Here is a 22732-nt window from a genome sequence, read left to right as displayed (position 1 = left end):
AAAATGTTAATTGGCCCCGCGCCTCCGGCTGTGCCTTGGCCCGGCCCCCCCTGGGAGGGAGCCAGGACCCGCGCGGCGCGGCCGAGGGGGATCCCGCCCCCGCCCCCACCGCGAGCCTAGCCGGCTGCCGCTCGGAGATAAGGGGGCGGCCGCGCCCCGCCCCCACCCCTCGGGAGCGCCTGCCACGCAAGATGAATGTCCCGCCGCTGCCGGGGCGGCTGGCACAAAGCGGGTCCGTGGTCTCCGCCGCACCCCCCGCGCGGGCGGGCCGGGTCACACCCACCCGGGCTCCGCGCGGGGCCGGGCGGCCGGGGGCGGGGCGCTGAGCTCAGCAAGTGCAGCGCGCCCCCGCAGGCCGTCTTCCCCGGGGCCCGCCCGCCGCGCGCTCCCAGCCGCTGTCCGCGGGTCCGCCCCGCGCAAGGTCATTTTGCGCCGCAACGAGCGCGCTCCAGTATCGCGCGCGCTCCAGTATCGCACGCGCTCCCGGCACACCCGCGCCCGGACGCTCCCCAGGGCCGCCCCCGCGACCTTGGTCCCCAGCGGCAGCGGGGCGCGTGGGAGCGCGCTCGGAGCCCGTAGGCCCGGACCACCGGGCGGGGCGGGTGAGGGGACAATGGCGGCACCAGGCCCTAATTGGGGACAGAGGCACCGGCGCGCGGCCATTGTGCGGCCCGGAGCCCCGGAGCCCCCGCGCCCGGCGCCCCGCCATTGGCCGCTGAGCCTGACGTCATGGGGGCTGCAAACGCTGGGCGGGCGGCCGAGGAAAGGGTTATCCGCCTGGTTGCGGGGCTGCCGTGGGGAGCTGCAGCCGCGCGGAAGGGCGGAAAACCCCCAAAGCAGCAGAATTTCTGGAGCAGGGTCGTGGCAGCCCCTCTCCAGCTCCACACCCGGCTCGCAGCGACGCCGCTGCGCCGCACACCCGCCCGGGGGGAGAGAGGCGGGGGCGGGTAGGCCCCTCCAGCGTGCACGGGGTCAGCCGGGGTGACCGAGCGGCGGGAGCCACTGCGGCACAGGGCGCGCGCTGCGCTTTCGCTGCCTCAGCACTTGCTCCTTCGGCTCCCGCCTCCCCCGCCCGCCCCCGCAGATCCCGCGCCCCAGGCCCCGAGCGAGGCAGGAGGGACTGGGGTCCTCCCTGCGTTCCTCCCCACAAGACCCCGAGTCCGGGGCGCTTGGGTCCCAGGCCTGGCTCCATTTCTCCCCACACGCCCGACAATGCTGCTGGCTGCCGGGCCGCGGTTCCCCGAGCCGCGCGGGGGAATTCCCCACTCGCGCAGGCTGAGGCATCCCCGGGACCCCTCCCAGGAGACCCAGGCCGGGGCTCGGCCCAGCGCAGCCATTTCCGCCGGCCTCTCCCCCACCTCCCTCCCCCTCCCCCAGCTCCTGGGCTTTAAAAGCCAGAGGCTGGGCCGGGCCGCAGGCAGAGGCGGCTGCGGGCTCTGGAGGCCGGGCCCAGGAGCAGTCCGAGCGCCGAGCCCCGCCCCCGGAGCCCCTGTCCCTCCCTCCCTCCCTCCCTCGGCCCGCCCTCCCTGCGCACCCCTCCCCCCAGGACCCCCGCCCCCCGCCCGCCGCCGCCGCCGCCGCCGCCGCCGCCGCCGTCGCCACTGCCGCTCGCTCCGGCTGCAGAACAATAAAGCAAGCCTCCCAGAGACCCCCGCCGAGGACCCCTGCCCGGCGGCCAAACCCCCGCGGACCGCCCCTCTCCGCCCGCGCCGGTTGAGCGCGCCCGGGCGCTGGCCGCGGTGCTGCCCAGGCCGGCGCTGGCCGCGGTGCTGAAGCTGCCGGCGCTGCCGCTGCCACCGCGTTCTCCGGGCCCGGCGCCGCCGCCCCCGGGGGCATGGGGGGCCGCTGACTGAGGCTCCGCCGCGGCGGCGGGGGGGGGAGGGGAAGGGGGCCACCGAGCCGGGCCAGCCCTGCACCCACTCGCAGCCTCCAGGCCCGGGACGGAGCCGCTCCCCCCCTCTCCGCCCCCCCAGCCTCCTCCCCCGCCTGTCCAGGGGCGGCACTGCGGGCTGGGAAGCCGGGACCAGAGGAGGGAAGGAAGGAAGAGGAGAGGAGAGGAGAGAAGGAAGGAAGGATTGAAGGAAGGAAGGATTGAAGGAAGGAGGAAGAAGAGGGATCCGGAGGGGCAACGGAGGAGACGCAGGGCAGCAAGGAGAGAGGACACCACTCGCGCGGCAGCATCCAAAGGCCAGAGTGGGGACCCGCGCTGCCTCTGCCGCTCCTCGGATGGTGACGGGGCCCTGCCGCCGCAGCCCCCCCAAGCCCCGGCTCCGCAGGCCCACAGCGCCGGAGCCCCGCAGGAATCATGCCCAGGTCCTTCCTGGTCAAGAAGGTCAAACTTGACGCGTTCTCTTCGGCCGACCTGGAGAGCGCCTACGGACGCGCCCGCAGCGACCTCGGCGCGCCACTGCACGATAAAGGTGAGCGCTGGTCTGAGACCAGGGCGCGGGGCCTGGGGCTTTGCTGGAAGCGGTGGAGGGCCAGAGTGTGGGGGCGGAGGGCAGGGCCCGGGGAAACAGACTGAAGGGAACCAGAAACGGCAAGAGTCTGTGGCTGGAGCCTGGACAGTAGAGGGGAGGAAGGGGAACACAGAGGCCAAGGCTGGGCAGGGAGAGTGTCGACGTTGGACAGAGGGTGGGGAAGAGGATCAGGAACTGAGGTACCCGAACGCACACATGGACCCACACCCTGACCCATGCTGGGACAGACACAGCCGCATGGACGCTGCCATGACGGGACCCAGCCATGCCGGCACACACAGACCTACACTCAAGAGACCAGGGCCGCCTCGCCACCCTCTCCTCTTCCTTGACTGCACCAGGACACCTGCTAGGGTTAGCTGGGGAATGCAGGGAGCTCCAGGGAGTAGGCAGGGGGTACAACAGGGCCGCCCACCTGTCAGAGCAGAGGGCCAGCAGAGGCAGCAGCAGTCTCTTCCCTGAAGCCTGGGTCAGGGAGAGGAAGCAGGGAGGAGGCTGTGAGCAAGGGACGCCCAAGGTGTGGGAGGCAGGGGGAGGCTCTTTGTGTAAGGGTGCCCAAGTTCAAGGACAACTGTCAGCATGCAGGAGAGGGGGACGGGAGTGCCAGCAGCATGGGGTGGCAGAGCAAGTGTGACCTGCAGGAGTGTGAGCCTGTGTGGGTCCATGTGACTGTGTGTGGCCATGTGACCGTGTGCGCTTGTGTGTGACCCTGTGTGTGTGTGTGCTTGCCTGTGTGCCACTACATGGGACCATGTGACTCTGAGGCCGCTGTGCACCATGTGACTTGAGAGTGTGTCCGAGGTGACTGCATGTGTGACCCTGCGTGAGTGAGGAGGTGGTGAGTTCGGCACATCAGTGTGCAGCCCACCCTGTGAGGGCACACAAGGGCTGATCATGCTGGGAGACTGGGTGTAGCCCTGAAGGAGGCAGAGCGTCGCGAGGGGCGTGCATTTGTGATTTTGAGGTTATGAGATCCATCTTGTGCCTGGGGAGCAACTGCAGCTACCGGTATAAGTGATGCTGCCCTCCTGCAGCTCGTCCCTGTGAAAGTGGACGCCCTGGCCCTCTCTGCACCGTTCAGGGGCTTGGGAAGGCCCTGAAAGGGGTTAGGGTGTGAGCAGGAGAGGGCAATGTTGAACAGGGTAGGACCCAATGGTGCAGGATGGTGAGAGGGAGTTCGGGGGAGAAGCAGAGTGCATGGAGGAGCAGGGAGGGCAGGGTCAAGTCCAGTGGGTGGCAGGAGAGCTGAGGAAGGTGCTGGTGAGGCCGGAGGGAACTGGGGGAGGGAGACGTCTTCAGGGCTTGTTGGAGGAACCAGAAGGCCAGAGGGGGGTCAACATCAAAATGGAGCGCACGTTCTGCAGGCCAGAGGGAGAGCCGGCCAGGACCCCGGAGAGGTGGGACAGACGGGGTCCCTGGGCCGGCAGTCCTGGCTTTGTGCGCCGCGGGTCTGCAGTGTGTTGCATAATCAGGGAAAACTGCTGAAGTGGGGAGAACCCGAGGGGGAGGGGAGGGTGGGTGGGGGAGGAGGGAGAGGGAAGCGCCGCCCCTCCCCCCTGACCTTGAGGCTCCGCGGAAGGGGGGCAGCCGCGCCCGAAGACGCGCCTCTCTCCTCCTCTCTGCGAGGGTGGGGCGGCGGGGGCGGAGCGTGGCCCGGCCCTGTCTCATCCTCTCCTCCCCTCTCTTCCCCTCCCTGCTGTCTCCATCCTCCCTGCCCCGCGGTCCCTCGGCCTCCTCTCCTTTGTCCTCCTCCCTGTTCGCCTCTCTCCCGGACCCGGGTCTCCCGGTCCGCGTCTGCTGTCTCCCGCCCCCCCACCCCCCGTGTGTGTCCTGCCGCCGCCCCATTCCCTTCCCGCTGTCCGTCCACCTCGGCCCGCAGGGTACCTCAGCGACTACGTGGGGCCCTCGTCCGTCTACGATGGCGACGCCGAGGCTGCGCTGCTCAAAGGGCCGTCGCCGGAGCCCATGTACGCAGCAGCTGTGCGTGGAGAGCTGGGTCCGGCGGCTGCAGGGTCTGCGCCGCCGCCCACCCCGCGCCCGGAGCTGGCCACCGCTGCGGGCGGCTACATCAACGGTGACGCGGCCGTCAGCGAGGGCTACGCGGCGGACGCCTTCTTCATCACCGACGGGCGCTCGCGGCGTAAGGCTTCCAATGCCGGCGCTGCCGCCGCTCCCTCCACAGCCTCGGCGGCGGCCCCCGACGGCGACGCCGGAGGCGGGGGCGGGGCGGGCGGGCGCAGCTTGGGATCCGGGCCGGGGGGCCGGGGCGGCACGCGCGCGGGGGCAGGCACCGAGGCGCGCGCGGGGCCAGGGGCCGCAGGTGCTGGCGGCCGGCACGCGTGCGGCGAGTGCGGCAAAACATACGCCACGTCGTCGAACCTGAGCCGCCACAAGCAGACGCACCGCAGCCTGGACAGCCAGCTGGCGCGGCGCTGCCCGACGTGCGGCAAGGTGTACGTGTCCATGCCGGCCATGGCCATGCACCTGCTCACGCACGACCTGCGCCACAAGTGCGGCGTGTGCGGCAAAGCCTTCTCGCGGCCCTGGCTGCTGCAGGGCCACATGCGCTCGCACACCGGCGAGAAACCCTTCGGCTGCGCGCACTGCGGCAAGGCCTTCGCCGACCGCTCCAACCTGCGCGCGCACATGCAGACGCATTCGGCCTTCAAGCACTTCCAGTGCAAGCGCTGCAAGAAGAGCTTCGCGCTCAAGTCCTATCTCAACAAGCACTACGAGTCGGCCTGCTTCAAGGGCGGCGCCGGAGGCCCCGCGGCTCCTGCGCCGCCACAGCTCAGCCCTGTGCAGGCCTAGGGCGGCGGGGCCTCCCCCAGCCAGGTCGGCTCTCAGCAATACGGCCCCCCAGGGAAGTCTTCGCTGGCGTCCGGGTGGAGGGGCCGGAGGGCGGGCCCCTCCTCACAGCAATAGGGGGAGGGGGGCCCGGTCCCACCCCGCCCCGCCCGCCAGGGGCCTTGCCGGCCCCTTCAAGCAATAGGGTCCCGAGGGGAGACCCACCCCGAGCCCCCTCCCCTCCCCTCCAGGGTGCCCCCGGCTTTCTCCCAGCAATAGGGTCGACGAGACCTAGAACCGAACCTCATCTCCGAGTTGGGTCTCTGAAGACGGGGGTGAGGTAGGGAGCGCCCTCCTTCTCCCGCCTCTGCGCCCCTGGATCGCGTCGCAGGGACTCAGGTCTTCCCCACCCCTTCCCAAGCCTTCTAGCGCAGGGCCTGCGGCCCAGACGTCCAGGGAGCCGGCCCCTCCCCGGCAGCAGGCCGGGGCGGAGCAGGAGCGGGCGGGCCTGCAGGGACGCCCCTGCCTAGCAGTCTTCGCGGAACTCCTGGCAGTGTTAGACGCGTTGTGGGTCGGGGAGAGGGGCGGACGGCGGCACCCCCTCCCTCGGGTTGCTTCTGGGGCCTCAGTCGGAGCCGCCCTCCTACCCTCGCCTCGCATCCTCTGCCAAATCCGAATTCTTCCAGCCCAGCTTCCCGGGCTCTGTCCTCCATATCGAATAATAATGACACATATCGAATCGCATGGACTTATCCGACCTCCTCAGACCCCGCTTCCGCCCTGCCCCGGGCCCCCACCCCCCCCCGTACCCCAGGCATTCGTGTTGGAGGACGGATTCCCGGGGCCGGCAGGCAGGCCTGGGCGCTGCCCTCTACACACCTCTGTCTTCGCTTTGCGGGTAAAGCCCCCTGGGGGGGTTGCGGACGCGTCGGGTTTCTTTCTTTCTGTATTTGTACGTTTTATTTATGAACGGATTGCACTCGGGTCAGGGAGGGGGCGCTGAACCCCCATCTTGCCCGCCGACGCCGGGGGCTTGGGATGTCCGGGATTACTTTCCACGCCCCGAGGCCCGCCCCTAGCTGGGAGCCTCTAGGGAGCCTCAGGCCCCGCCTCTCCGAGGCAGGCCCCTCCCCTGAGACCCAGGCCCCGCCCCCACTCGGTTGCCAACTTTCGCCCGTCTATGCCAAAGCCTCGGCGGCGACCCCGCCCCAAGGGCCCGCCCCATTGGCCGCCGCCTTTGTGACGTCACTGCATGCAGCCCCACCCCTCCTCCCGATCCTACCCGGGGCTGCCCGCTCCCCCTCCCTCTTAGGTAGTCCCGAAGCCGACTATAGAGCAATAATGCGCACTGCATGCGAAGCTGCCGCCGCCTCTAGAGTTACTGAGAATCAGGTATCCCCTCGCCCTACCCACCCCATAGGCCCCTAGATCAGGGACGCTGCGCGGGGCCGGCCGCGCAGACTTTCTCCCCACCCCTCCCCGACCCCCACGGCAGAGCCCGGCGGCTGTAATAGTTCCATGGGCGGGGGTGGGGTGGTTGCACCCAAGACCCCTCCTTCAGGCATTAATCATTCACTGACCGTTCATTGAGCACCTACTATGTGCCAGGCCAATTGCTGAGTCCGCCAGGAGCGCAGCCACCTGCTGGGAGGTGTGTTTGCAGGACAGGGGTCCAACCGGCTTGGGTGGGCCAGGGAAGAACGGCAGATGCAGAGAGACCAGGTCCCTAGGCTCAGATGCCCCCTACACTCCTCCCCACCTCAGCCAGTCCCTGCTGGGCACAACTGGGCTCTACCTTTGAGTTAGGCCTTTTGACTCCAGCTGAGGGGGACAGATCCAGGGCTCCTGGGCCCCCACACAGGTGGCCACTTCTCTGATCCTCTGGCCAACACACATCTGCCATGTCCAGCCAGGGGCAGAGCCATGGCTGGAGAAGAAGGTGCCAGCTGTAGCCTATGGTGTGGCCAGCCTCACCCCCAGCAGCAAGCGTGGCTGCCCCCACAGGGATGACCCACCGCTCTGCACAGCAGTGCCCACATCCAAACACCCTACACAACCAGGCGTGGTGCCTGCACAGCTCCCAAGCTGGGGCCTGCCCACCTGTGCCGCATGCACACGCACACACAGGCGCCCCCACCTCACCCCACCCCATACTCCTGTCTACCTACCTAAGGAGAAAGCTGGAGGGCTGTGGGCCCGTCAGGGTCTCCTGCTTCCCCCTACACCCCACCGCCGTGGAAAGCCATGGGCCCCCTCCCGCCCCCATAACTAAGCAGCACAATAACCGACTTAGCGAATTCAGGTAGAAGGAACGTTTAGGTAGCACCTATTTTGTACTGATTCTACAAGTAGGGCCCGAGGTGCGGGGGCCCTCGGGTGGGGGCTGCGGCCGCCGGCCCGCCCGCCCCCACCCCCGCCTGTGCCCCGCCGCCTTGTACATATTCCCACCCGGAATAGGCCGGGATTTTTACTCGGGCCGTGCCCCTCTTCCGCCCCCATTTGGGGCCAGGCCGGCCGGACAGACGGACGGACGGACAGACCTCCTTCCTAAGCACAATAGCACCAGCTCCCCGGAGCACCGCACCTCCACAAGGAGAATAAATGCCACTCTTGATAGAATTTGGAGTGTCGGGCTGATGTGTCCTGGGCTGGGCCCACGCTGTTGGGTGGCTGGGAGGGTCTTCCCAGTCTGGCAGTACCTCAGAGGCTGGTGCTGCAAGGGTCAGCCTGAGGCCTTTCACAAGACGGCCCTCTTCTTCCACTGGGGAGGGCAGGCTTGGCAGGCCCAACCACAGGAGCATCAGGTCTGAAGGCAAAGTAGTTGGTATCTCCCCTGGGGTAGGTGGATCTGCTCCGCACCGGGAACAGGAGCACTAAGGGGCTCCAGTCTAAAGTCAGGCCAAGCCCACGGTTGGAGCAGAGTGGGCAGGGTAGGTATAGCAGGAGCTGCGGTTCCCCAGCCTGGGTGCCTTCGCTCTTCTCTCCCTGAAGGAGCTTTATGCTGTGATGGAAGGCCTGATAGCCGCCTCAAGCCCTCTGAGATGCTGTTGCAGGAAATGGGGACAGTGGAGAGTTTGAGGTCTGGCCCTTTTCCTGTGGCCTGCTGCCCACATTCTGACCCCCAGGCTTCCCAGATATGCTCCCCTAGTGTCTGCGGATGCCTCCATGGATAGCTGGGTTGGACCGGTTCCAGGGAGGAGGTGCCCAGGGGGCAGAGAGGCTTCTGCAACCATCGCCCAAGGGCTCTAGACAGAATGAGTAGTGGAGGAGATAAGGGACAGGAACCCTTTGCCCAGCAATGTCCCCTGGTAACCAGGTAGGCAGGCATGAGCCGAGAGGCCCAAAGTCTTCAGGCACATACATTCAAACCAGGTCAGTCCTAGATCCAGGGCCAGCAAAGCTGCCCACACCCTGGCAGGGACAGGGGACAGACCTGCCCAGACTCCACTAGGGTGGAGAACAGGGGAACCAGGTCTGCAGCATGTCATGGCCTGTGTGCCTGGCACTTGGAGGGGCTGTGGTGCAGGTGGGAGAGCACTACCAGCAATGACAATGGCAGACAGCAATGGCCAGGAGGAAGGCTCCTAGCCTCACTCCTTCCAAAGGACTCCAACAGCGACTGGCTGTTTCTACTTCTCCAGGATTCTGATGCGTAGAGTGGGTGGAAGGATGGAGGTGGCCTCCCTGAGGCCTGGGATGAGCTCGAACCCCCAGTTCCTCCCAGCCACAGACACAAGTTTCCCTCTGAATGAGCAGCACGGGCCACAGACCACCACTGGCTGTGAACTCTCCTGGGACCCTTGCTTCTCACAGGTCTCCTTGGCCCACCAATGGCCCCTAGGCCCTGGGGTCAGCCTGAGGCCCCAACCCACTTCCAGCCCTTTATTCCACTAGCCCTGGAAGGCAACTCGCTTCGGGCTTGGGCCCCCTCATTTGTTGCTGCCCCCAGCAGGGTGATCTGCATCATGCTTTCCTCGATGACCCAGCCATACACACCCTTGTCCCCAACCAACCTCACCTACCCTGACCATTCCCCTCACCCTAGATCCCAGGGTATAGGGCCTGTGTGGGCAGGGCTTCACCCACCTCTGGAGCTGCTGCCCCGTCACGCCCCCACCCCCGGTGGCAAAGCCCTTCCTTAATGGCCCGCCCACAGCCAGTGCTTTCCCCATTGGCTCCAAGCCTGGCTCTGCTCACCAGGCCCGACCCATCCTCCCTGGTGGTCCAGTCCACCCTCCCATTGTCTTTCTCCTGTGGCCACTTGCCGGCTTTGAGTTGGGACGCGACCACAGGTTGAGTCGTTGATCTCCTCTTCCTAGCATGAGGTGCTCCGTGGCCAGGTCCAGACCTCTCTGAGCTTGGTGTCAGTCCATACTCAGACAGGTCTGGGCCTACCTGGCCACAGAGTGTGTCTGCCAGCGACTGCATTCAACAAATGAATATTCTGAGAGACTGGGTAGGAGATGGGGCTGGTCCTCACCGACCAAGGCCCATGTGTGAGGGGCTCTTGGGTCCAGTGAGGGTGGCCCCACTCGGCAGGCTACACAAAGGGCATCTGCCAGGTAGCTCCAGCCTGCCTGATACCTGGTTGGCAGCAACCCACAGCGGCCTGTGGTGACAAGAATATGTCACCAGGGGGGCAACCAAGGGGGCAGCCCTACTGGCCACTGTTGGTGGAGGTGGTGGAAGAGGACGGAGCTCAGAGGCGAGGCTGTGACCAGCCCACAGGAGAGGACCCCACCTCAGGAGGAGCACCTGTTTGCTTCCAGAGAAGTGCTGCTTGCCCCTGCTCACCCCAGAGAAATGAAGCTGTTTCTAGAGTCAGAGTCCTCAGTGAACCCTGGCATCCTGAGATCCAGGATGTTCTCACTCCATGCCCTGTGCAATATGCACACCAAGCCAAGGTGGGCCGCAACTGTGGCTGTTACAATTGATTAGTTGCTTCATTTAACATACAAGATGTCTGGGGCAGTGGCTCATACCTGTAATCCCAGCACCTTCAGAGGCCGAGGTGGGAGGATTGCGTGAGGCCAGGAGTTCGAGACCAGCCTGGGCAGAATAGCGAGACCCCCATCTTTAGAAAAAATAACAACAGGCCAGGAGCGGTGGTTTGCGCCTATAATCCCAGCACTTTGGGAGGCCGAGGTGGGCGGATCAGGAGGTCAGGAGATCGAGACCAGCCTGGCCAATATGGTGAAAGCCCGTCTCTACTAAAAACAGAAAAATTAGCTGGGCGTGGTGGCACGCGCCTGTAGTCCCGGCTACTCGGGAGGCTGAGGCAGGAGAATCGCTTGAACCCAGGAGGTGGAGGTTGCAGTGAGACGAGATCGCGCTACTGCACTCCAGCCTGGCGACAGAGTGAGACTGTCTCAAAAAAAAGAAAAAAGAAAACAACAAAAAACAACAGGGCGGTTGCACAGGCCGTTCAAATGCACAGAAGCCTCTTGAGTCCCGGCGATCCAGCGGCCCAGACTTCTGACATCCTGGAGAGGCTGGCCCACGTTGGAAACTGGGAGGCCCTGAGAGTTGAGGGGCGTGGAGCTCCTTGTGGAGAGAGTGGGTGGGCTGAGAAGACACCACCAAGGGGCCTGCGCCCTCGCCCTCGCCCTCCCCTCGCCGGGCTCTGCAGGCGGGGAGGTGGAGAGCCTGGGAGTCGCGTGCAAGGCAGGCGTCCCGGTGACGCAGGGCCTGGTGCATTTCTCCAGCTTGGTCTTCTGACCTGGCCCTTGTCTGACGTCCCCCTAAGGCGAAGAAAAGCAGGTTCCTGCCGGGGTAACCAGAGGGCTCGCGGAGCAGAAGCGCGCCAGGGACGTTACTGTAAGCTGCGCGCGCAGAAACCAACGCGCTGGGTGGCGGGCGACGCGAGCCGCCGCGGACACCGGCCCGGACAGCTGGACCGTGGCGCACTAGGCGCTTCCTAAATGATTGCCCGGAGTGACTCGCCGAGACCCCGTGTGTACACAAGTGGGACGAGGGGCGGGCGCACAGCGGCCAGGAAGTCGGGGCCCAGCGCACCCCTCAGCGGACCATCCCGCTCCGTGGGGCCGGACAGGACCCCGGGACCACACGGGAGCGATGCAGGGTCCCTTCCCGCTGCGCGCACTTGCGGCCCGCAGCCCCGGCCCTGGGAGCTACCACGGCTCCCAGGGTGCTCTGCGCCGGTGCGGCCGCGGCGACTACGACTCCCAGGGTGCTCTGCGCCGGCGCGCCCGCGGCGACTACGACTCCCAGGGTGCTCTGCGCCCCATCAGCCTCTCCAGGCCCCGCCTCAGGTCGGCCGCGGACTACAAATAGACGTGAGAGGCGGCCGTCCATTAGTTAGCGGCTCCGGAGCAACGCAGCCGTTGTCCTTGAGGCCGACGGGCTCGACGCGGGCGGGTTGAACGCGCTGGTGAGGCGGTCACCCGGGCTACGGCGGCCGGCAGGGGGCAGTGGCGGCCGTTGTCTAGGGCCCGGAGGTGGGGCCGCGCGCCTCGGGCGCTACGAACCCGGCGGGCCCACGCTTGGCTGCGGCCGGGTGCGGGCTGAGGCCATGGGCGACCGCGGCAGCTCCCGGCGCCGGAGGACAGGGTCGCGGCCCTCGAGCCACGGCGGCGGCGGGCCTGCGGCGGCGGAAGAGGAGGTGCGGGACGCCGCTGCGGGCCCCGACGTGGGAGCCGCGGGGGACGCGCCAGCCCCGGCCCCCAACAAGGACGGAGACGCCGGCGTGGGCAGCGGCCACTGGGAGCTGAGGTAGCGGAGCGCCTGACCCCCTAACCTCTGACCCAAGGGCCCCGCGACTTTCCGGGGTTGGCCGAAGCGAGAGCTCCGAGTCCGAGAACATGGGCCCTGGGCTAAGCGGGGATCGGTGTGCCCTATGGGCCCTGTGGGGAAACTGAGGCTTGGGGAGAGTCACCTGACAAGGTCACTGGGTAGGGGCTCTGGAGCTGGCCTTGGCCAGGCAGAGGGGAGCCAGCAGGTGTCCCGCATCCAGATCCTCTTGGGTCTGTGCATCCTCAGGGGCTCCTGAGGAGCTTTTCGAGGGGCGGGCTGGTGGGGGCCCGGCCCTGTGCAGTGTCCCCTTATATGGAAGGAGTCAGATAAGATCTGGGCAGTTTGTGGTGATGGGTTCCTTCTTGGTGCTATGAGCGGTGCCTTGCGGGTAGGAAAGGCTCCCAGGGGAGGGCTGGCCTGCCAGGGAGGGGGCCAGAGGAGCCCAGGCCTGTCCGAGGACAGGGGAATCAGCAGCTGCCCCGGACAAGGGGCAGTGTTAGAGGCGTTCTTGTCCTTGCAGACCCTCCTGAGAGTGGCTGCGTGGCCCATTCATTTCTCCAGTGGTTAGGCTGGCCTGGAGCCCTGCCGATGTTGCCAGAGCCAGCGTCTGTTGTAGGGACAGAGAGTTGGGTTCTGTGTTGGGACTTCCATCCTCCAGGTGGGGAGTGGGGTATGGGGGTGGTGGACACACCTGCAGGCGTGTGCCTCAGCTAGATGACTGACAGAGAGGGGTGGAGGGAGAGAACCATGACCGATGGGAAGGACTTGGCCAGCCTGGGCATTGGCTTCCTCCACCAAGCTGGCCTTGAGCAATCCCCTTGCCACCCTCCATCCCCCCTTTATGGCCTTTACCCTGGCCCAGGGGCCCTCAGGGCTTTGTTTTAGAGAGCAGCTGAGGGCCTAGAGGTTATCAAGGCAGAAGTGGGCTGATTTTGGACATGTAGTTGGCAATGATTTGCTCTCTCAGTGAGCAAGAACAGAGCTTTCCTTCACGGGGCACCATGGGGAGGGGGTTGGGGGAGGGCAGGCACTGTCGTGGCCCTCAGGGTGCTCAGTTCATCTGGGAGATAAGATAACCTCAGCAAGAGTCAGGCATGGAGCAACGTGGACAAAGGTCGGGCACGGAGGCCTTGAAGGGGCCATGGGGAGGAGGGTGGCCCTCCTGAGAGGGGTGCTTGCCTGCTGTGGGCCTGGGGTGCTGGTGAGGGAGGCTGGCCTAGGCACCTCCTACCTGAAAAGGAGGTGTGGCTCCTGGAGTTACCCTCTCTCCAGGAGGCAGGGGGATGGCTACGTGACCTGTGGAGAACGTGGGAATTGAGATTTCTCTTTTTTTCTTTTCTTTTTTTTTGAGACTATTTTTGCTCTTGTTGCCCAGGCTGGAGTAAAATGGCACATTCTTGGCTCACTGCAACCTCTGCCTCCCAGGTTCAAGTGATTCTCCTGCCTCAGCCTCCAGAGTAGCTGGGATTAGAGGCACCCACCACACCCGGCTAATTTTGTATTTTTAGTAGAGATGGGGTTTCTCCATGTTGGTCAGGCTGGTCTCGAACTCCTGAACTCAGGTGATCCACCTGCCTTGGCCTCCCAAAGTGCTGGGATTACAGGTGTGAGCCACCGCACCCGGCCGGGAATTGAGATTTTTTTTAGTGTGAGATGAGGGTAGTCCCAGGTTTGGGCCAAGCCGCCACCTGGGGGTAGGCAGGGGAGAGCAGTCACCTTCCTGCTTTGCAAACCAGCAAGGCTTTCCTGTACTTCTGCTGGTGTGGGATGGGTGCAGAGCTCGTGGGAGAGGCCTGGTGAGTCCCTGTCCCTGCCGTGGAGGTCGGGTCTCCTTGGGAAGAGGGGCAGTAGATGGAGAGGTGAGGCCTTCATGGGGCTGGAGGCTGAGACCGAAAGTCTATCTGCTCCTGGGTCTCCAGGACTTGCAGGCTACGTGTGCTTGTCCCTCAGACCTAGGGATGCAGCAGGGCTCGGCCACTGGCTGTGGACACTGGGCTCTTCTCCCTGCTGTCTGCGTCAGGCCTTGCTCTGCCTGCCCTCCTGGGACTTGGCCTCTAGCGCACCCCCTTGTCAGCCTCACATGCTCCCCTCCCTCCAGCTTCCTGCTGCTCTTGGCCCAGCCCAGCCTTTCCTCTCCCGCTTCCTCATTACTCCTTGAGCTCGGGCCTCCTCCCCTCACGGACACTTCCTGCTCACCTAGGGCTGGGCTCTGGGTGTGAGCTCCTTTCTTCCGGCCCCGTGGCAAGGTGAGGCTGTGAGGCAGGCAGGGGAGGGCACCCCTTTCTGCTCTGCTTGTGGCTCACTCCCGCCAGGCTCTTTGCACACACCCACCAGCCCTCTGCTCACAGGCACCCCAGTGGGGCCATCCGGTTTCTGGCTTCTCCCAGGGTGTTTTGTCCCTGAGGTGTCCTCTCTGACTCTCCCTTTCTCTCTCCAGCAGGGTCTGCGAGGTGCAGGGAGCCTGCCCCAACCATCTTGAACCCAGGCCCAGCCCAGAGGCCAGAGTGGAGGAGGCGGCAGCGAGCAGAGCTGGACTCTGCCCCCTCCTCATTGTGCTTGGCCCTGGAGCTGCACTGTGTGGGCCCCAAGTGTGGGACTCACTGGGACCTGTGCCTTTGGGCACACTTTGAACCTGGAGACAGGGTGGCGGGTGGGCATGTGCCAAGGTCTCAGTGTTGCTGTGAGACTGAGAGGATCCTGCTGGCTGGGTGGGCCTGGGGGCTGCAGGAGGGAGGGCAGGCTGCTCCGAGTCTTCTTGGACTAGGGAGTGGGTATAGGGGCAGCTGGAAGGTGCAGAGGCTTGGGCAGATCCTCCAGTCAGTGAGAGGGTGATAAAGGTGCTCTAGGCACAGGGGCAGATCCCGCCTCCCCATGCCGCTCCATGCAGCCTGCCCTGTAGCCCACATGCCACTGGCCGCACTGGCTGCTTGGAGCTCTGTGGGCACTGGTGGAACGGGGCTTCCTCCTCATGGGGGCCTGTGAGGGGTAGCGCAGTGGGGGTGCTGCCTCTGGGTGGGGCTGGTCAGGCCTGTGAAGGGCCTGAGGTGAGGCTGTGGCTGGGTTGAGGAAGGCCTTGGAAGCCTGTCAAGGGGCCCCTGAGAAAGCTTGTGTAGGATTGTCTGCAGTGAGCTTTGGGAAGCACCACCCTTTCCCGACTCCTGTTTTCATCTTGGAGATGGGCATGGATAAAGCCAGCATGGTGTCCTTGGTGGCTCAAAGGGGGCAGGGGTCACACTGTTGTGAAACAGCTGTGGTTGGTAGGTCGTGGTACAAGAAGGCCAACCCTGAGGCTTGGGATTGTTCTGCTGAAAACAAATGGGCTCGAACTTGGGGAAGAGGGGGCAGTGGAGAGGCCCCCAGACAGACAGCCCAGAGAGGCTGCTGGGCAGTTGGGCCTCGTGCCCCTGCTGCCGTCACGGTGCTGGGGCTCTGGCGGTGTCCACACCCAGCCTCCTGGTTGTGGGCAGGCAGTGAGTGGAGTAGGCTGGGGAGATGAGCCAAGGGCCGTGGTCAGTTGGGAAGACAGCTGCCAACTTGGGGAGGAGGGAGGCTCAGGTGGAGACCACAGCCTCACTGCATGGCCCAGGATGGACCTGGTGGGTGGATGCAGGGCGCTCAGGCTGGAGCTGGGAGAGGCAGGGGCTGGGTGGAGCTGCCTGCCCCTGTGTTCCAGTCTAGATGGGCAGAGGGAAAGGTGTGAGCATCCTCTCTGCCTGGGGGTCTTGGGGACTAGTGTAGACTTGTCCAGGAACTGTGTAGGTGTAGATGGGGCATGTGTTGCACCAACCTTGGTCTTGGGGGGCAAAGGTTGGGCTTGTTGGCATTGCCTCTCGGCCTCCCTGGCCCTTTGCCTCCTGGGCAGGGCCGTCTGACTGCCGACCCCAATCCTAGCCAGCTTGCCTTGGGTGCCCTGAGGGCGTCTGCCTCATGGGGCTCCTGCCATCGCTCTCAGGCCCACTCTCCCTGCCTAGGGGCTCTGAGGGGCAGATGTGTGTGTGCGGGAAGGAAAGGGAGGCTCTGGCCTCTCCTCTTACAAAGTTGAGGACTTGCTCAATGCTGTGTGTGGTGTCCCAGTGGCACGGCAGATGGGGGGTGAGGCGGGCCTGCAGCTAGTGTATATGAGCCAGCACTGCTTCCTAGGATGTGTGGGGCCTGGCCAAGCTCTTGCTGTCCTTGTCCTAGCTATATGGCAGTCCCTCTATTGGGCTGGGTGCCCTCTTCCACCTGTGCAGTATGCTGAGGACCAGGCAAGGTCTGCCTGTGCCCCTCCAGCGCTGGTTGGGAGATCATGGGTGGGTGCCTGCCTCTGTTGGAAGCCTCTCGGCCAGCAGGCATCTAGCCCCGGGTGGGTTCCTTTCAGCCCCCTCAGCCTGGGCACACATCACAAACAAGTGGAGGCTACACCGGCACACGAGGGCTGGATCCCTGCCTCTGGGAAAGTGCATGTCAGGCTGGTGTGTGGCTGGCGCTTGGCCTGCCTTTGCCAGTTTGAGCCTGCACGTCCAAGTGTGGGGACCCCTTAGCTCCCGGGTGCTGGGATGGGCCAACTGAATAGGGTGGACTCAACCCTCACCACTTGGTCCCCACAGTGCTGGGCAGCGCCCCCTGGTCCATCCCCAGGTTGGACCCTGCTTGTGGCCCCAGTGCTAGTCCACAGCCAGAGTACATGGCAGTGGCCAGAGGCCTCTGGAGAGTGAGGCCTGGAGTGTCCAAGCTCCATGTAGGTCCAGTCCGGGCAGGGCCAGCTGGGCTTGCTTCTGACCCTGACGTGCTCGTCCCGCTGCCTGGAGGTGCAGGCTCGGGGGGTCCGGAGAGCTTTGCCCACTGTAGGTCTTGAGGCCACAGTGTGGCTCTGCCTGGCTTCTCCTCCTGGTTGTAAATAAGGAGTGGGGCCTGAGGGCAGACGAGGACACTGGGGTGGGGGCCTGGATCCTGTGGGGGTGGCGCTGCCCTGCTGGTGCCCACTCAGGGGGTGCTTGTGTTGTGCTCTGTCAGGTGCCATCGCCTGCAGGATTCTTTGTTCAGCTCTGACAGTGGCTTCAGCAACTACCGTGGCATCCTGAACTGGTGTGTGGTGATGCTGGTGAGTGGGACATGGTGTCGGGAGCGGGTCTAGGTCCAGGTGGGGCTCTGTCCCAGGCTGGCCTTTGCCTGAGAACAGGCTCTGTCACCCAGGGTGTCCGGGCTGGAGCCCCCGTGGGCTGGGGTGTGTGGAGCAGGCTGCACCTCCATGTGGCTGCCAGCACTGGACTGTTGGGGAGGGGAGTGGCAGTGGCTGCCCCTGCTGTGGTCACTTGGGCGCCCATGCACCACATACTTGCTGCTTCCCATTGGATCCCAGGAGAGCCCTGCAGATGTGGTGTGGGCGTGGGGAGGCCGAACAGTGCCTGGCTGGAGCCTGTGTGTTGTGAGCTGGGCCTGAGGGGTGCAGGGCCTCCATGGAGGGCAGGGTGGAGGGGGTCTTGCCCTGGGCTGGTGGGAGAGTGGACTGCATGCTCTGTGCACACAAGGCCTCTCTGGCAGGGGATGTGAGAAGAGCTTCCTGTGCTACACCACATGGCCTGTGTGGGTATGGAGCCCTGCAGGCCTGGCCACCGCTCTGCAGTCCTCCTGGCCCCTTCCCTCAGCTGTGGGTCCTAGGAGCCCCCCAGGAAGGTGATTAGATGGAGCCCTGTGCCACGTCCAAGGCCTGCTGCCTCTGGGCCTGGTTCCCACTGGCACTTTGTGGGGTGGGGCTGCCAGCCCCACCCCAGAAGTAGTTGGAGTCTAGGGCTCAAAGGGGCACCTGCAGGGCAGGTCGGGGACAAGGGCTATCTGGGCCCAGCCTCCCCAACTCAGGGCTGATGTGGCTCGAGGCCTTTGACCTTCACCCAGGCGTGTCTGTCTCTGGCCTTGGGTGCTGCTCCTGTGGCTACCCACGTGGAAGGGGCTCCACGCACATCCACATCCCCCACCGCCCATGGTCCTAGAAGGTTCCCTGGGGGTGGTCAGCTGTGGAGGCCCACGAGTCCTGGTGGCTGAGAAGCTGGCCAGGCAGGAGGACAGTGGGCCCAGCGCCAGCCCAGCACTCAAGAGACGCAGCCCATTCCTGGCCCAGGTTGGGCCTTGTCCAGCCCAGGCAGCACTGTGTGTTCTCCCCAACCCCTTGGGCCTGCCTGGCCCTTTGGCCCAGCCCTGAAGCCTTTTCCCTGCTTTGGCTCCCCCATGCCCCCACCCCGGGCATGTGTCCCGCTCTGGGCTGCTTGTTGCATTCCTTCTGTGGCCTGGGCCTGGAGGTGGGTACCGTCCGTCCATTGGCAGCTTTGGCTTCTGCCTGCTGTCAGCCCTCAGGAGAGGCCAGTGACAGTGTGGGCCACGTGTCCGTGCAGAAGGCCTGTGTGTCAGCCCTGCGGCCGGGGGAGGCGGGGCAGTAGCCCTTGTGTCTCTGAAGCAGTCTTCTCTCTCATGAAGCCTTCCCTGACCACCCAGGCAAGACACCCTCAGTGTTCCCTTGCCAGCGACCCTTTTCCCCAGCACCAGTTCACTACCGCATGAGGCCCGAGCTCCGGGTGGTCGGCCAGGTCTGCGGCATTGGGGCCCAGCTTAATGGAGGTGTTGGTAGTGCTTGTAAGATGGAGGAGGAGGTTCCTGTCCTTGCAGAGGGAGGCCAAGCACCCAACTCTAGGCTAGTCCCAAGAGCCTTATTCCATGGGGGCTCAGTCCTGGGAAGTTGCTTTGGAGCCAAGTGTCCAAGGCTTAGAGGGCTGCAGGAAGCAGAAGAGGCAGGCGGGGCACAAGCCCTGGGAAGCACTCCAGGCCCAGCCCCCCTTGCGACACAGCTGGACACTGCTCCTGCAGAGAAAGAGTAGACAACTCCCCCTCTTCAGCCTGGGCCACCAGTAGGGACTGGTTCCTTGGGGCTCAGCCATGGGCAGGCCTCCCTGGGCAGGCCTGTATTCTGGGGCTGTCTCTGTGGTGTGGTTGGCTGTGGGAGCCTTGGGTCCCTCACTGGCTCGGCTCAGCAGGAGGGATGTGAGCAGATCAGCAGCTGGTCTTTCTGCTCCTGAAGACCCAGGCGTCTGGCAGGGTTGGTTGGTCTGGCCGGTTGGTTCCCTCCATGTGGGACCATCTGGTGTGATGGGGACAGGGAGGGACTTCCCCTTACCCAGCACTGGTGTTGGCTGAGGTGGGTGCTGAGTCTCGGAGCTTGGCATGGAGACCAGACAGGGCTGGGTCTGCAAGCCTGAGGCTGCCGCCCTGAGCTCGGGCTGGGACGTGCCCAGAGGTGTTGGGAGGATCTGGGGTGAGTACCCTGTGGCCAGGACTAAAGGGGCTGCACCCTCCTGTCCATCCCTCGCAGATCTTGAGCAATGCCCGGTTATTTCTGGAGAACCTCATCAAGTGAGTGCCTTTGCCAGGTCCCACCCCTGCCCCACCCATGGCCTGTCCAGGCCCCGCCCCACAGCCCCACCTGCCACCCACTCAGACCCCCATCCCTCCACCCCCAGGTATGGCATCCTGGTGGACCCCATCCAGGTGGTTTCTCTGTTCCTGAAGGATCCCTATAGCTGGCCCGCCCCATGCCTGGTTATTGGTGAGCTGGGCTCTGAGGAGGGCCTCGGGTGGGGATCAGGCTTGACGTGGCCCTAAACCTGCCTCTTGGTGCTTCTGTCCACAGCGGCCAATGTCTTTGCTGTGGCTGCATTCCAGGTTGAGAAGCGCCTGGCAGTGGTAAGCAGTGCCCCTCACCTCTGTGTGTGCTCACCCTGCTGTGTGCGCTCCTGGGAGGAGCTGCTCCCCAGGCCTGGCAGCCCTCTCCCAGGCAATGGGAGCCCTGGTTGAGTGCTCTGCTCCCCATTCCAGGGTGCCCTGACGGAGCAGGCGGGACTGCTGTTGCACGTGGCCAACCTGGCCACCATTCTGTGTTTCCCAGCGGCTGTGGTCTTACTGGTTGAGTCTATCACTCCAGGTGCGCCCCCATCCCACCCTGCCCATCTGTCTCGGGCCAGCCACGGGCATGGCCTCCGGCTGTGGCACTGTGGAGGCCTGAGTCCACCTCTCCTGCAGTGGGCTCCCTGCTGGCGCTGATGGCGCACACCATCCTCTTCCTCAAGCTCTTCTCCTACCGCGACGTCAACTCGTGGTGCCGCAGGGCCAGGGCCAAGGCTGGTGAGGGGCTGCCAGGGGCTGGGGCTGCCCGCTGGGGGGCTGGGCAGCAGCAGGGCCCCACCAGCCCCCTCCCACTCTGCTGTGCTCGTAGCCTCTGCAGGGAAGAAGGCCAGCAGTGCTGCTGCCCCGCACACCGTGAGCTACCCGGACAATCTGACCTACCGCGGTGAGGACCTCTGTGGGCCTGAGGTGCGGGGGACAGGCTAGGCCTGTTCTGGCACCAACCCCCCATTCCCATTCCAGATCTCTACTACTTCCTCTTCGCCCCCACCTTGTGCTACGAGCTCAACTTTCCCCGCTCTCCCCGCATCCGGAAGCGCTTTCTGCTGCGACGGATCCTTGAGATGGTGAGGTTGGGGGCTGGGGGCAGCCACTGGAGGCTAGGGGGCCTTCTGGCTAGCCAGGGCCTCAGCTGGCTGCTCTCTGTTTCCCCCCCAGCTGTTCTTCACCCAGCTCCAGGTGGGGCTGATCCAGCAGGTAAGTGGGGTAGGGCAGGGTTGGGTGCAGCTGGGCATGGCTGGGAGCTGACGTGGTGCCCTCCTTTGCAGTGGATGGTCCCCACCATCCAGAACTCCATGAAGCCCTTCAAGGTGAGTGGCTCAGGTGCTCTTACAGCTGGGGTGGCTGGGGAGTGACCAGGAGCATGGCTAGCTGAAGGGCTTGTTTCTGCAGGACATGGACTACTCACGCATCATCGAGCGCCTCCTGAAGCTGGCGGTGAGTGCGGACAGGTGGCGCATGCGCAGGACAGGAGGGGACAGTGGCATGTGGGGGAAGGTTCTAGAACTTGGTGCCCACCCCCACCTCCCTGCCAGGTCCCCAATCACCTCATCTGGCTCATCTTCTTCTACTGGCTCTTCCACTCCTGCCTGAATGCCGTGGCTGAGCTCATGCAGTTTGGAGACCGGGAGTTCTACCGGGACTGGTGGTGAGTGTCCCTGGGGTGTCCCTGGGGGCTGGGATGGGCCATGGTGTGCTCTGATCCCCCTGTGGTCTCTTGGCCCCTAGGAACTCCGAGTCTGTCACCTACTTCTGGCAGAACTGGAACATCCCTGTGCACAAGTGGTGCATCAGGTAGGTGGGGTGTGTGTGTGTGTGATGTGGAAGATGGCTGTGAACCTGAACCACTTTTCACACTCCCCCTCTGCAGAAACCAGGTGGTGTGTTGTGTGTGTGTGTGTGATGTAGAACATGGCTGTGAACCTGAACCACTTTTCACACTCCCCCTCTGCAGACACTTCTACAAGCCCATGCTTCGACGGGGCAGCAGCAAGTGGATGGCCAGGACAGGGGTGTTCCTGGCCTCGGCCTTCTTCCACGAGGTCAGTGCTCTTGGGGGGCATCTTGCCTCATCCCTGGGCAGGGGTATGCCCACAGCAGGGACGGCTGACGCCCCACTCCCTGGCATCCTCTCTCCCTCCCATCTCAGTACCTGGTGAGCGTCCCTCTGCGAATGTTCCGCCTCTGGGCGTTCACAGGCATGATGGCTCAGGTGAGCGACCCCCACGTGGCCTCCTCACTCGCCCAGTTACCCCGCGCCTGAACCCCTCGGCTGACCTTCCCCATGCCCAGGGACCCTGAAGCCCCCAGCCCTGTGGTCACCATGGCCGACTGACTTGGCCCCTCACTCCCTAGATCCCACTGGCCTGGTTCGTGGGCCGCTTTTTCCAGGGCAACTATGGCAACGCAGCTGTGTGGCTGTCGCTCATCATCGGACAGCCAATAGCCGTCCTCATGTACGTCCACGACTACTACGTGCTCAACTATGAGGCCCCAGCGGCAGAGGCCTGAGCTGCACCTGAGGGCCTGGCTTCTCACTGCCACCTCACACCCGCTGCCAGAGCCCACCTCTCCTCCTAGGCCTCGAGTGCTGGGGATGGGCCTGGCTGCACAGCATCCTCCTCTGGTCCCAGGGAGGCCTCTCTGCCCCTATGGGGCTCTGTCCTGCACCCCTCAGGGATGGCGACAGCAGGCCAGACACAGTCTGATGCCAGCTGGGAGTCTTGCTGACCCTGCCCCGGGTCCGAGGGTGTCAATAAAGTGCTGTCCAGTGACCTCTTCAGCCTGCCAGGGGCCTGGGGCCTGGTGGGGGGTATGGCCACACCCACAAGGGCGAGTGCCAGAGCTGTGTGGACAGCTGTTCCAGGGGCCAGGAGGCCTGAGGGTCCCAGGACCTGCTGGGGAGCAGCAGCTCCACTGCAGCAGGGCGGGCATGGCCGGTAGGGGGAGTGCAAGGCCAGGCAGACGCCCCCATTCCCCACACTCCCCTACTCAGAAAAGCTCAGCTCAGGCATCCTCTCCTGGTGCTACTCCTGCTGGGTGTGCGGGAATCGGCACTCTGGCCCTCAGTGCAGGACGGTCAACTTGCACCCACCGTGCTCAGCTTCAGCTTGGGAAGAGGTCGGCCCTGAGTTTGCGGGAAGTGGGCTCCAGCCAGGATGGCCCAGGGATGGGCAGTCCACAGGGCCTTTCTGGTGTGGGTCTGGTGAGCCGAGGGGCTACGGTACACAATGGCTATGTCCATGGCTATTCGCCTTGGGGCAGGGCTCGGTTTGGCAGCCTCT

General features: G+C 64.9%; 2 protein-coding genes across 3 annotated transcripts; both read left to right on the top strand.

Moving 5' to 3' along the window:
* The first annotated feature begins 969 nt into the window (after window positions 1-969).
* Window positions 970-7886, top strand: SCRT1 (scratch family transcriptional repressor 1). Of its 2 annotated transcripts, none has more exons than XM_034966909.3 (2): window positions 970-2420; window positions 4360-7886. In XM_034966909.3, the coding sequence occupies exons 1-2, from the start codon at window positions 2306-2308 to the stop codon at window positions 5289-5291; spliced, it is 1047 nt and encodes a 348-aa protein (XP_034822800.1). In that variant the 5' UTR covers window positions 970-2305; the 3' UTR covers window positions 5292-7886. The 2 variants fall into 2 exon arrangements, with proteins under 2 accessions (XP_034822800.1, XP_034822802.1); XM_034966911.3 differs by lacking the exon at window positions 970-2420 and adding an exon at window positions 3203-3318.
* Window positions 7887-8448: 562 nt separating this feature from the next.
* Window positions 8449-22222, top strand: DGAT1 (diacylglycerol O-acyltransferase 1). Its single transcript, XM_003819429.5, has 17 exons — window positions 8449-11999; window positions 17016-17103; window positions 19360-19400; window positions 19508-19593; window positions 19678-19730; window positions 19863-19968; window positions 20067-20168; window positions 20260-20334; window positions 20412-20515; window positions 20607-20645; window positions 20717-20758; window positions 20841-20885; window positions 20984-21096; window positions 21177-21242; window positions 21403-21490; window positions 21598-21660; window positions 21804-22222. Exons 1-17 carry the CDS (start codon window positions 11800-11802, stop codon window positions 21957-21959), a joined length of 1467 nt encoding a protein of 488 aa, XP_003819477.1. The 5' UTR covers window positions 8449-11799; the 3' UTR covers window positions 21960-22222.
* The last annotated feature ends 510 nt before the right edge of the window (window positions 22223-22732 follow it).

This window comes from Pan paniscus, chromosome 7 (genome assembly GCF_029289425.2).
Source record: "Pan paniscus chromosome 7, NHGRI_mPanPan1-v2.0_pri, whole genome shotgun sequence".
Taxonomy (NCBI): Eukaryota; Metazoa; Chordata; class Mammalia; order Primates; family Hominidae; genus Pan; species Pan paniscus.
Note: the sequence above shows the minus strand (reverse complement) of the source record. Positions and strands in the feature narration are given on the sequence as shown.

Bases quoted from the DNA above. Each gene is read 5' to 3' on its own strand.
- SCRT1 (XM_034966909.3), top strand. From the start codon at position 2,306: ATGCCCAGGTCCTTCCTGGTCAAGAAGGTCAAACTTGACGCGTTCTCT. The intron at 2,421-4,359 runs GTGAGCGCTGGT...CTCGGCCCGCAG, and splicing joins CGCGCCACTGCACGATAAAG to GGTACCTCAGCGACTACGTG.
- DGAT1 (XM_003819429.5), top strand. From the start codon at position 11,800: ATGGGCGACCGCGGCAGCTCCCGGCGCCGGAGGACAGGGTCGCGGCCC. The intron at 19,401-19,507 runs GTGAGTGCCTTT...CTCCACCCCCAG, and splicing joins TTTCTGGAGAACCTCATCAA to GTATGGCATCCTGGTGGACC. The intron at 20,335-20,411 runs GTGAGGACCTCT...TTCCCATTCCAG, and splicing joins GGACAATCTGACCTACCGCG to ATCTCTACTACTTCCTCTTC.